Source organism: Ursus americanus, chromosome X (genome assembly GCF_024610735.1).
Source record: "Ursus americanus isolate L20-20 chromosome X, mUrsAme1.1.p, whole genome shotgun sequence".
NCBI classification, from domain to species: Eukaryota; Metazoa; Chordata; class Mammalia; order Carnivora; family Ursidae; genus Ursus; species Ursus americanus.
This window is the reverse complement of record NC_142164.1, coordinates 55,863,219-55,876,900: the sequence shown is the minus strand read 5'-3', so window position 1 is coordinate 55,876,900 and position 13,682 is coordinate 55,863,219. Positions and strand designations below refer to the sequence as shown.

The 13,682-nt window shown below is 40.1% G+C and overlaps 1 protein-coding gene across 4 annotated transcripts in view; it reads right to left on the bottom strand.

Moving 5' to 3' along the window:
* Positions 1–12,160, bottom strand: part of RPS6KA6 (ribosomal protein S6 kinase A6) — a 192,356-nt gene extending 180,196 nt beyond the window's left edge. For 3 of the 4 annotated variants that reach the window (XM_045805163.2, XM_087860312.1, XM_087860313.1), the window contains exon 1: positions 11,786–12,160. In XM_045805163.2, coding sequence (XP_045661119.1) covers positions 11,786–11,863 — 78 coding nt within the window. In that variant the 5' untranslated portion in view covers positions 11,864–12,160. Of the gene's footprint in view, positions 1–10,050; positions 10,166–11,785 lie in introns of those variants that run through there. The other variant, XM_087860315.1, reaches the window with a different exon arrangement.
* Between the last annotated feature and the right edge of the window lie 1,522 nt (positions 12,161–13,682).

The window sequence follows — 13,682 nt, the reverse complement described above, 5'->3', positions numbered from 1 at the left end:
ACCCATGGGAGTGGACTGAAACTCAAGGTGGTATATCTTTAGACATTTCACATTACAGTACTATGTACTGCACTGCCTTGTACCCTATAAACACTTAATGAACTGAACCAATTCCTACCATGGCAAAAGTTCAGAAAGGAAAAAAAAAAGTAAAAAGTAAATGTCAATGAAACAACTCAATAGCCACTTACAGCAAATGGAATTGTCTCTTATTCCTCATAGTGCTCCAAACTTCATATTTTATCCCTGAATTACCCTATCTGCGATTGCAAATGTGATTACTATCAATGAAATGGTCAGATATAGGAAGAAAGTCTTAAGAAAAACTGATTATAATAGGGAAAGCTGGGGGCTATGACCACAGCTATCTAAATCCCAAGGTTTTAATATAGGTGACAATAATTCAGAGTTGAAGGGCAGGGAAAGGGGAATTATGATGACTATGGGAAAAGAGAAGGAACTGCTGTGTACTAGAGACCTACTATATGCAAAACACCTTTTATTTATTCTGTTATCTTTAAGGGTTTTTTTTTAAAGATTTTATTTATTTATTTGACAGAGACAGCCAGTGAGAGAGGGAACACAAGCAGGGGGACTGGGAGAGGAAGAAGCAAGCTCCCAGCAGAGCAGGGAGCCGGATGCGAGGCTCGATCCCAGGACACTGGGATCAAGCCCTGAGCCTAAGGCAGACACTTAATGATTGAGGGGCAGATGCTTAAGGACTGAGCCACCCAGGTGCCCCTAGGGTTGTTTGTTTTTTTTTTTTTTAACAAAAATAGTCATGGTTTAATTTGATGAGAAGGTTACACCCTTTTCAGTTAAACTGTATTCACTATCTATAAAACAACTCCCAGCATTTTGTAATTAAACAGACTATGTTGTCCAAGAAATTAATCTAGACAAATTTCTGTTGCTATCCTACACACCCTCATCTTAACAAAAAATCCAAAGCATCAAAAGGCTAATTATGTATGCATAATACTGCTATAAAAACTAAAAACAAAATTTGCTGGTCAAGCTGAAATAATATTGAATTTATTTCTCCCCTTCCATAAAACAATTGCATTGTAAAAGATATATGTCCTCATTTTTGTATTGAAAGATACAGTTTCATTTTGTTTTGTTTTCAAAGCACCTTGATAACTGTATTAAGCCCAGTAATGAATAAATTTGTTTATATAACAATGCTTGAAGATTTTTTTTCCCCATTTACAGATGAAGAAACTTAGCCTCAGAGAAGTTAGGTAATTTGCATTGGGTCATCTATCTAGTATGACTTGGGAGGTGAGATTAGAACTCAGATTAAGAAGTCTCCAAACCCCATGTTCTTTCCTCTATTACTACAGGGACTCATTAAATTAAAATTAGCACTTTTTCCCAATCTGCCATATATTTGCCATTCTGGTTAAATATTTCAAGTCTGTGCCTTTAATCCCAAACTTTTTTTTTATCAGTGAACTTTATTACTCTCCAAATTAACTTCTTTAAACAAAGGCAGTGTTTAGGCTAAAGAAATAATATGGAAGTTACCAATTACAAAAATGAAGATGGCAGCATAGTAGGAGGACCCTAGGTTTTTCTCCTCCCTAGAACACAACTAGATGACTATCAACTCACTCTGAATACCCAAGAAAAACAACCTGAAGACTGACAAAACTCTACAACTAAAGGGAGAGAAGAAGCCACACTGAAGAAGACAGGAAGTGAGAAGACATGGTTTTGGGAGAAATGGATTGCCTGTGCTGTGTAGGGGAGGGGACCACGGTACCAGAGAAAGAGGAGAGAGAGAGGAGCATACAGGGGAACTCATAAGGATAACACTTCGCTAAAGTCACTGGCTGGAAAAATGAAAAGAGCTGATTTTCATGAGTTTTTGCAACCAGCAGGGCTTGAAGACTGGAGTTATAAAGGTCAGCAGGCTAGTCTGGGATAAAGCCCTGAGGATGCTGTGCTACTCCTGGAGAAAGGCAGGCAAACAACCCCGTGGGGAAGACACGGTGGAAAGAGTGATCTGAGGAACTGCCTGGGTCATATATTGGGGAGATTATTGACTCTTCTAGGAGCTCCTCCATGAGAGATAGCATTCACAGACATGCCTCATCCATTTTCCTTCCCCACCCCTCAGCATAAACACAGAGCCACGTGCCAAGGGCAGCTAGGCCCCCACAGAGCCCCACTCCCCTGCGCTCTGGCACAACTGCACTTCCAGGTCAAGCCTCCCTCAATCCCAGCACACTGAAACACTTTCTCAGAGGACTGGCACAGGCCACTGACAACATCACCGCCCTAGAGCCTGGAGTTCTGAAAGTCTCCACGGTTGGCTGGGATAGAACCTAGGGTGTTGCACTGCTCCTGGAGAGAAGGCAGTAAAACAGCCCCAAAAGAGACAGCATGCAGACAGCGATGTGGAGGGGTACATGGGACACACAGCAGGGAGACTATTTGCTCCTCCCAGGGTGATTCTCTGAAAGCATCAAGGACAGAGACCCCACTCCAGGGACAAAGGAGCTGGCTGACACCATTTCCCTCCCCCACTCCTCAGCATAAACACAGGACCACATTCCACACCACAGAGCCAATACTGGCAGCCTAACTTGTTTACGCCAGGTTCCACACCCCTGTACTCTGCTAGTATGGACCTTTTAGGTCAAGTTTGCCTCTGTCCCAGTGCAGTGGGCCTCTTCCCCAGAAGACCAGCAGAAATCCCTGCCCATAGAGATTTGCAAGACTTCAGTTCTAGAGGAAGTAGCATCAGGACTCATTTATCAAGCAAACAGAGCACACCTAGTTAAAACTCACCACACTCTGGCCAAGGACCAGACACTGCCCACTGCAGGCAAGGAGAGCCTCTGCAGACAGGCCTGAAAGAGCAGCCAAAACATAACAGCAGACCACATACAGCACACACCGGAGACACTTCCCAAAGCACCAGACCCTGGACACTATATGAATTCTTCTGCATAAAGTCATTACTATCAGGATCAGAAAACATAACAGGCTTTTCTAACACAGAGAAGACAGAGACTAAGACAAAAGGACAAAATGGAGAAATTTATCCCAAATGAAAGAACAAGATAAGGTCATGGCAAAAGATCTAAGCAAAACAGATGTAAGTAACATGCCTAATGGAGAATTTAAAGCAACAATCATAAGGATACTCGCTGGGCTTGAAAAAAAGAAGGCAGACTTTAGGGAGGTTCTTCTGCAGAGATAACAGTCAGAAATGAAAAATGCAGTAACTGAGATCTGAAACAGACTAGATGCAGAGAATACAAAGATGGAAGAAGCAAAGGAATGAATAAGTGATATAGAAAAGAAAAAAGAAAAGAAAAGAATGAAGCTGAACAAAAGAGGAAAAAGAATTATGGAATGTGAGAATAGACTTAGGAAACTCAGTGACTCCATGAAACATAATTACATTCATATTATAGGAGTCCTGGAGGAAGAAGACACAAAAAAAGGAGGGGATAGGAAATTTATTTCAGGAAAAAATGGCTGAAAACTTTCCTAATGTGGGGAAAGAAACAGATATCCAGATCCAGGAGGCACAGAGAACTCCCATCAAAATCAACAAAAACAGGTCGCACCAAGACATATTGTAATTAAATTTGTAAAACATAACAAAGAAAAAATCTTAAAAGCAGCAAAACAAAAGCAGTGTCTAAATTACAAAGGAAGACCCATTAGTCTAGCTACAGATCTCTCAAAACAAACTTGGGAAGCTGGAAGGGGGTAGCATGATATATTCAAAGTGCTGAATGGGAAAAAATCTGCAGCCAAGAATACTCTATCCAGCAAGGCTATCATTCATAATAGAAGAAGAGATAAAGGGTTTCCCAGACAAACAAAAACAAAAGGACTTCGTAACCACTAAACCAGCCCTGCAAGAAATATTAAAGGGAACTCTGAGTGGAAAAGAAAGACCAAAAGTGACAAAGACAAGAAAGGAAGAGAGAAAATCTCTAGAAACAATGACAAAACAAATACTAAAATGGCACTAAACACATATCTATCAATAATTACTCTGAATGCAAATGAACTAAATGTTCTAATCAAAAGACATAGGGTGTCAGAATAGATTTTAAAAAAAGACACATCTACATACTGCCTACAAGAAACTCATTATAGACCTAAGGACACCTGTAGACTGAAAGGGGATGGAAAAATATTTATCATGCAAATGGATGTCAAAAGAAAGCTGGAGTAACAATACTTGTATCTGACAAACTAGATTTTAAACCAAAGACTATAACCAAAGATGAAGACAGGTACTGTATCATAATAAAGGGGACTATCCAACAAGATCTAACAATTAAAAATATTTATGCCCCAAACATGGGAATAACCCAAATATATAAAATAATTAATGGCAAACTTAAAGGAACTCACTGATAATAATAATACAATAGTAGAAGACTTCAAAACTACACTTATACATCAATGAACAGATCATCTAAACAGAAAATCAAGAGGGAAACAATGGCTTTAAAAGACACACTGCACCAGATGGGTTTAACAGATATATACAGAATATTTCACCTTAAAACAGCAGAATACACATTCTCTTCAAGTGCACATGGGATAGTCTACAGACTAGATCACATATTATGTCACAAAACAGGCCTCAAAAAAATACAAAATGATTGAGATAATACCATGCATGTTTTCTGACCACAGCAATATGATCCTGGAAGTCAATCACAAGAAAAAATCTGGAAAGACAACAAATACACGGAGGTAAAAAAATATGCTACTAAAGAATGAATGGGTGAACCAGGAAATCAATGAACAACAACAAAATACATGGAAATAAATGAAAATGAAAACACAATAGTCCAAAACCTTTGGGATGCAGCAAAAACAGTCATAAGAGGGAAGCATATAGCAATACAGGCTTAGTAAAGAAGGAAGAAAAATCTCATGTAGACAAACCTAACCTTACATATAAAGGATCTAGAAAAAGAAAAATGAATGAAGCCCAAAGCCAGCAGAAGAAGGGAAATTAATATCAGAGCAGAAATAAATGATACAGAAACTAAGAAAACAATAAAACAGATCAAAGAAATCAGGAGCTGGTTCTATGTAAAAAATTAATATAATTGATAAACTTCTAGTCAGACTTATCAAAAAAAACAGAGAAAGGAACAAAATAAATAAAATAACAAATGACAGAAGAGAAATAACAAGAAACACCACAGAAATACAAACAATTATAAGAGAATATTATGAAAAATTACATGCCAAATTGGACAACCTGGAAGAAATGGTTAACTTCCTAAAAACATATAAACTACCAAAACTGAAACAGGAAGAAATAGAAAACTTGAAGAGACCAATAATCAGCAAAAAATTCCATCAGTAATCAAAAATCTCCCAACAAGCAAAAATCCAGGACCAGAGGGCTTCACAGGGGTATTCTATCAAACGTTTAAAGAGTCAATACCTATTCTCAAGCTATCCAAAAAAATAGAAATGGAAGGAAAACTTCCAAACTCATTCTATGAGGCTGGCATTACCCTGATTCCTAAACCAAAGACTCCCTAAAAAAGAAAACTCCAGGCCAATAACCTTGATGAAAATGGTTGCAAAAATTTTCAATAAAATACTAGCAAATTGAATCCAATAGTACATTAAAAGAATCATTCACACAATCAAGTGGGATTTATTCCTGGGCTGCAAGGGTCATTCAATAATCAAAAATTAATCAAGGTGAGACACCACATTAATAAAGGAAAGGATAAGAACAATACGATCCTTTCAATAGATACAGAAAAAGCTTTTGACAAACAACATATATTCATGATAAAAACCCCCAAAAAAGTAGGGTTAGTTGGAACATACCTCAGCATAATAAAGGTCATATATGAAAAACTGAGAGCTTTTCCTCTATGGTCTGGAACAAGTCAGGGATGTCTACACTTAACACTGTTATTTAACATGCTACTAGAAGTCCTAGCCACAGCAATCAGACAACAAAAAGAAATTAAAAAGCATCCAAATTGGCAAAGAAGAACTCAAACTTTCACTACTTGCAGGTGACATGATACTCTCTACAGAAAACCTGAAAGACTCCAACAAAAAACTGCTAGAATGGATACAGGACTTCAGTAAAGTCACAGTAAAGTCACACAACAAAATCAATATACAGCAAACTGTTGCATTTCTATACACTAATAATGAAGCACCAGAAAGAGAAATCAAGAAATTGATCCCATTCACAATTGCACCAAAAACCGTAAGATGGACAGGAATAAAACTAACCAAAGAAGTAAAAGACCTGTACTCTGAAAACTATGAAACACTGATGAAAGAAATTGAAGAGGACACAATGAAATGGAAAAACATTCCATGCTCATGGATTGGAAGAACAAACATTGTTAAAATGTCCATACCAGGCAAAGCAATCTACACATTTACTTCAATCTTTATCAAAATACCAACAACGTTTTTCACAGAGTTAGAATAAACAATCCTAAAATTTGTATGGAACCCCAAAAGACCCTGAATAGCCAAAGCAATCTTGAAAAAGGAAAGCAAGCTGGAGGCATCACAATTCCAGACTTCAAGTCATATTACAAAGCTGTAGTGATCAAGACAGTATGGTACTGGCACAAAAATAGACACATAGATCAATGGAACAGAATAGAAAACCCTGAATTGAACCCCCAACTATATAGTCAACTAATCTTCTAAAAAGAGTATCTGATGGAAAAACAGAGTCTCTTCAAAAAATGGGTTGGAAAAACTGGGCAACAACATGAAGAAGAATGAAACTGTACCACTTTCTTCCACCATACACAAAAATAAATTCAAAATGGATTAAAGACCTAACTGTGAGACAGGCAACCGCTAAAATCCTAGAGGAGAAGACAGGCAGTAACCTCTTTAACATCAGCTGTAGTAACTTCTTACTCAGATAAGTCTCCTGAGGCGAGGGAAACAAAAGAAAATAAAAACTGTTGGGATGTCATCAAAATAAAAAGCTTCTGCACAGTGAAGGAAATAAGCAACAAAACTAAAAGACAACCTAGGTAATGGGAGAAGATATTTGCAAATGGTGTATACAATAAAGAGTTAGTATCCAAAATATATAAAGAACTTATAAACCTCAATACCTCAAAAAACAAATAATCCAGTTAAAAAATGAGAAGACAGGGGCGCCTGAGTGGCACAGTGGTTAATCGTCTGCCTTCGGCTCAGGGCGTGATCCCGGCATTCTGGGATCGAGCCCCACATCAGGCTCCTCTGCTATAAGCCTGCTTCTTCCTCTCCCACTCCCCCTGCTTGTGTTCCTTCTCTCGCTGGCTGTCTCTATCTCTGTCGAATAAATAAATAAAATCTTTAAAAAAATGAGAAGACATAAATACACATTTTTTTATAAATAGACATTTTTGCAAAGAAGACATACAGACGGCCAACAGACACCTTGAAAAGATGCTCACCATCCCTGATCATCAGGGAAATACAAATCAAAACTACAATGAGATAGGATATCACACCATTCAGAGTATCTAAAATTAACAACACAGGAAACAACAGATGTTGGTGAGGATGCATAGAGAGGAGAACCCTCTTACACTGTTGGTGGGAATGCAAACTGGTGCAGCCACTCTGGAAAACAGTATGGAGGTTCCTCAAAAAGTTAAAAATAGAACTATCCTACAATCCAGCAATTACAATACTAGGTATTTACCCAAAGGATACAAAAATACTAATTCAAAGGGATATATGAACCCCAATGTTTATAGCCACATTATCTACAATAGCCAAATTACGGAAACAGCCCAAGTATCCATGAATGGATGAAGAAGATGCGGTGTGTGTGTGTGTGTGTGTGTGTGTGTATGAATATTCTCAGCTATAAAATATTATAAGATATAAAATATTATAAAAATATTTCTCAGCCAAAAAATATTTCTCAGCTATAAAAATAATTTGGAAGGACATGGATGGAGCTAGAGAGTATTATGCTAAGTGAAATAAGTCAATCGGAGAAAGACAAATACCATATGATTTCACTCATATGTGGAATTTAAGAAACAAAACAAAAAAATATAGGGGTAAAAAAGAGGAAAACCAAGAAACAGAATCCTTATTATAGAGAACAAACTGATGGTTACCTGAGGGGAAGTGGGTGGAGCAATGGGTTAAATAGAGGATGGGTATTAAGGAAGGCACTTGTCATGAGCACAGGATGTTTTATGTAAGTGTTGATCACTAAGTTCTATACCTGAATCTAATATTACATGGTACGTTAAGTAACTGGAATTTAAATAAAAAATTGGGAGAAAAATTAATAAAGTACCAATTACAATACAATTTGATATGATATAATATGGAATTTGAAAACTATAATCAATTCCTCCTTCAGGAAGCAAGCACTCTCTCACCAAAAAACAACCAACCAACCAACTAAATGCATACTGTAATGTACATAGCACTAACTCATGAAAAGTTCACTTTACTACATCAGGCTGTTCTTTATAACCCTTACCCAGGAATGCCCAATACCCAATCATACCTCGAGTAACACCTCTTCCCTCATCCTGACAAAATCCAGTCAAGAGCTAAAATTGTGTCTTCCTGTGGGGTGATGCTCTTTGAAGTCCCTATTCCTAGTACACCTAATTGAGACAGTCCCTGCAAGAGCTTTCACAACCAAAGCTACTTGCTTATCTTATTTACCCTCTCCCAAGAACCTTCTTCCCAGTAACGAAAAGAACCCATATTTCCCCTTTTAAGGCCCATTTTCCACCTCTCACTGGAACCACGCTAGTTCTTATTTCGAACCTCCAACACATTTTTCCACAGGACAATTTTACAAACAGTGGTTGGCTCTTCATCATTATAACTCCCCACTGTGCATTGGTCTAAAAATGTAACTGTTAATAACTTTTTACTATTGAGAAAGCATGTTCAGAGTCTCAAACAACTAATCCTCACACTTCTGAATGATAATTCAGAGGTTAACAATTGCCCATGAAACAATACAAGTAAAAGATAGATACTGAAAAAGATTCCGCAGTATGTAATAGTGCACATAATCTTTAATTTTACCAGGATTCAACACACACAAAAACTGACAGAAATGACTTTCTTTGACATTAAAGTTAACACAGTCTCACTCACATTTTCTTTAAGGATTCCAACACATTTTCAAAAACTGTATTCTACAATGAAAGCACCCTTAGTCCTAACAACTATCATGATTGCGGAGGCAAGGCTCATGCTGAAGGGTTAACATTTCTAAAGCCAATATCAACAAACATGTAATTAAAAGTCAGTCGGAGAAAGACACATCTCATATGATTTCATTCATTTGTGGAATTTAAGAAAGAAAACAGATGAACATAGGGGAAGGGAAGGAAAAATAAGACAGTATCAGACAGGGGGACAAACGATTAGAGACTTTAATTACAGGAAACAAACTGAGGGTTGCTGGAGGGGAGGTGGGTGAGGGGATGGGATAACCGGGTGACACGCATTAAAATGGAAGGCACTTGACGTAATATGCAACTGATGAATCACTAAATTCTACCTCTGGAATTAATAATACACTATATGTTAATTAAGTTGAATTGAAATAAAAAATTTAAAAAAAAGAAAGAAAGTCTGGGAGAGGGCACCTGGGTGCCTCAGTCGGTTGAGTGTCTGCCTCTTGGGTTTGGCCCAGTTCATGAGCTCAGGGTCATGAGACTGAGCTCCATGTTGGGCTCTGCTCTCAGTAGGAAATCTACTTGAGATTCTCTCCCTCTGCCCCATCCTGGCTTGTGCTCAAGCCAATTCTCTCTCTCTCAAATAAATAAATAAATCTTTTAAAAAATTAAAAAAATAAAGTCTGGGAGGTAAAATTGTTTCCTTCTTATCGAAAGAATACTGTTATAAACGAACAACAAAAAAACCTCTTTTACATGCTAAATAGGTCTGTTCAGATAATAGCATTTAGTTTTCACCTAAAATATTTTTAACTAAGTCATTTGAAGCATTAAATCTACTCAATCATAACTGTTTTAGACAAAGGAGGCAGAAATACTATCTTCACCACATTACCTTCACCTTTTGTTTTACTTTACAAGATTTAACAATTTCCACTTGGGTATTTTTCCAAATTGATGAGTTAGAGAGACCCATTGTTAAATCTATATAATACGTAAAACATACTGCAAAAAATAAAAACACCGTATGTGGTAATTACGATTCAAAACATTTCTCCATTCAAATTTAACAAAAATAATAAAATAGTAGGCATGCAAAAGGCTCTCCATCTCCCACCGCATCCTTATATAAAAGCATTTAACTTTTTATATACCAGATACCTGAGACTTTAAGTCAACTGATTATATACGTGAATAAAATAAAATTCCTCTCGCTTTGAATGGTCTTGCTAGAAAATTCTTGCAAGTATGAAACATCCCTATATTCCAAGAAGAATTTACCTTTCTTCACTTATCCTGTTCTTAAGAGATGTAGAATATTAAAATGCATTTTAGAACTGCTTAGTTTACTAGTAAAATATTTACTATAGTGGAGAGTGTTCAACTTTAGACTCCTTCTGAATTTATTTTTATTACATTTCTTGTTAAATGTTATCCTGGCACGGAATTTTAACCCCAATTTAGTTGGAAATGCGAAAAAGAAAACAGAATGATTTAAACAGAGAACGGTCCAAAATATATTTTTAAGGATGGTGCAAGTACTTGAAAACAAATTAACATCCTGAGATGTGGAGGACTGTGATTGCCAGTCCTACCTCAAAATAACCTACTGCGAATCAATTTGGCATTCAAGACTTTTTATGAGGTCTACTGTGGGCTGTACTGGAGTATTAAGCTGTCAGTCCATTAAGTTATTAGAAAAGGATCTTTCTATCCCAAAAGGCTCAGTTTTAGAGTTTAAATGCTGCCCGCTTCTAACAACAGCAATAACACTAAAAACAGAATACCTGTGCACATCTTAGTTTCCACTGCACAGCTGACCTAAGTCCAACCAGAACAGGTTCAGAAGAGCGGGAAGAGAGGAAAACCAAAATTTTCTGGTTGAACCTCAAAGTCTTGCAAAGATTCATCTTATAAGGGCTAGGGTTTACTTTGTGTTTTCTTTTACCGACCAACGGGGTGAGGACAGCAGTTGGGGAAAAAAGGACAGGAGGAAGAGGGTGGTAGAATTGAGGGGACCACAGAATATCACCTGAACAATGTCAACAAAGAAACCTGGGCTCCAGTTAATCGCCACTTGGGTTGTTACAAAACCCACAACATGCCATGGAGAAACTAGAAAGCTAAGTAAGGAGCACACATCCCTATAAACAAATGTCCCCAGAGTTATTCTGTCACCTAGGTGTGTTTTTGTTACGCTGGGTTCCTAAAGTACTCGGGTTCACACAGCTAGCTGGAGTCAGCCGCTATCCGCGAAAGTGGTCCGAGAGCAAACCTGGCGCAGCAGAGAAAGAGAATGTGCTGAACCAGGCGCGGCTCTGGCGCATTCCCCAGTCCCACTTCAGGTCTCAAAGTGAAGAAACTTAGTCACAACTCAGCGTGGCCCGAGAGGCAGGAGCTCCTTCTAAGACCGAGCCCGGGCCGCCAAGGCTGCTCCGACTCCCCACGCCCTAGCCCGTCTTCTCCCGACCGAAAGCACAGTTGGGGTAGTGCGTGCTTCGCCGTTCCGCAGCCTCAAGGGAGCTTGCCTGGGCACCCCGCTCCCTAGCCCCACGACCTTCTCTCGGGCCTCCAGCCAGGGTCCTGAGGGAAGGAGGGGGGTGGCTCCAGCCCTTGGCCACCACACTAACCTCGCCGATGCTCGCGCCGCCTCCGAAAACCTCCATTTCTTGGTTCCAGAGCTCGTCCTGAGGAGAGAACGGTAGCATCGCCCCTTCAGGAGCACTTGAGCAGGAGCTGCCAACCACTGGCGCAGCCGCGCATCCCGTCGTTGGAGCTTGCCAGCCGCCGCCGCCACCAGCGGAACCCCCAGCCCCTCCTTCAGCGACCTAGCGGCAGGGTGCCCTCAGAGGCTGTGAAAGGAGGATCGCCGCTGCGGGCAGCTGCTCCCCATATACAAGAAAACTCTGTGCTACCTCACGGAGAGCTCCACTCAGCTTGTGCTCACCACTGCCGCCACCGCGACTGTCGTTCGTTGACTGTCCCCCACCCGGTTTCCTAGGGCTCCCTCCCCGTACCCAGCTCCGTCAATATGGCGGCAGCGGCGGCGTTACCTGTGCAGCGCCGGGAACCACCCCCCACCCCCCCACCCCCCGCAGCTGCAGCACAGCAGCGTCACCCGAACGTCAGTGGAGATTCCCCAGCCTGGGGTGAAGAGGGGTGTGGGGAAAAAAGAGCGGGGGTGAATACGGAGGACCGCGTGGTTGGGGGTGGGAAAGAGAAGAGAAGGACGCGCTGGGCTGGGAGGCGGGAGAAGAGTAGTAAAAGCCACTGTTGGCGCTGCAGTAAACCTGCCCACTACAAAGAGCATGCGCGTCGCTGTTCACACATGCTCAGCAGGCCCTCTTAAGTCTGCGAAGCCGGCTTGCAGGCGGGAAGATTCCCCAAATCAATGTGGGACCTGGGAGACACTCTGGAGCATTGGAGGAGTTAAGTGTCAGGAGAGGACTCCAGGAATATCTGCTTGCAGGCCTCACAAAAGCAGGTGTCCTGTACACTGAACCACACCCATTTTTGTATAGTGACGAATAGTGGAGCGGAGATTTTAGTCCAGTGTACACTGGGCTTCCAGAAGCTGGAGGCAGGAAGAAAATGCGTTTAAAATAAATTAGTACACCTGCACTCCCTAACTCTTCCACCCCCTGTCCTTCTCAGCATTTCCATAGTATTGATGACATTCAATGTATCTAGTGTTCACACACATACACACAAATATGCCACTTATTGGACTCCACTTGTGGCATTGAAGGCAGAATGTACAAAGCTAATCTCACGCCCCACCCCGCTCTGAAGGTATTGGACCTGTAGTGAAAGTAATAATCAATTTTCTCTCTTCTTCCAATCGAACCTTTTCTGCTTTGGTGCTCTGAGCTACACGCTGTACTAGGAGCTAGCGTTATAACTGAGATAAATAAAGTACAGTCTCATAGACGGGAGATGATCAAGATCTTTATCGAAACACTTCAGAACCCAGCGTAAAAAAGTGATTCCACCTTTGGCACTTCAAAGAGACTTAAAATAGCAAAGGTAACAGCCACAAGGCGGCTCAGTACATTGGAGAGGTTTCTAATGGTATGTGTAAAAAGCAAGCACCCTTTCACCACTACTACACCTAGGGCTGCTGCGTTGTGCTCGAGGAAAACACTGAACTGTGTCCTCGATTTATTTCACCATCTGATGTCCAGCACTATGTAAGTGAAAAGCAGACCACAGAGGTTGGCACTGAATTGCAAACAAGGATCACTGAAGGCGCCCTCCCACCTACACTGCTTAAAATCCCAGGGAAAAGAGTGAGCTTTACAAATATCGTTCTGTAAAAGTGAAAACTTCCAAAGTAGTGGGTGCATGGAGCTATAAACAATGAAAATGTGCATGTGCACACACTTGCATAAATTCCTGTTTGGCTGAACTGACAGTGTTCTTAAATAAGGCCCACCATTTTGAGCATTGGATCTCATCCCCTCTTGCCACTCAAGGGCTTTGCTCTGCAATTCTCCATCACCACTTCCCTTAGCATCATATATTTTT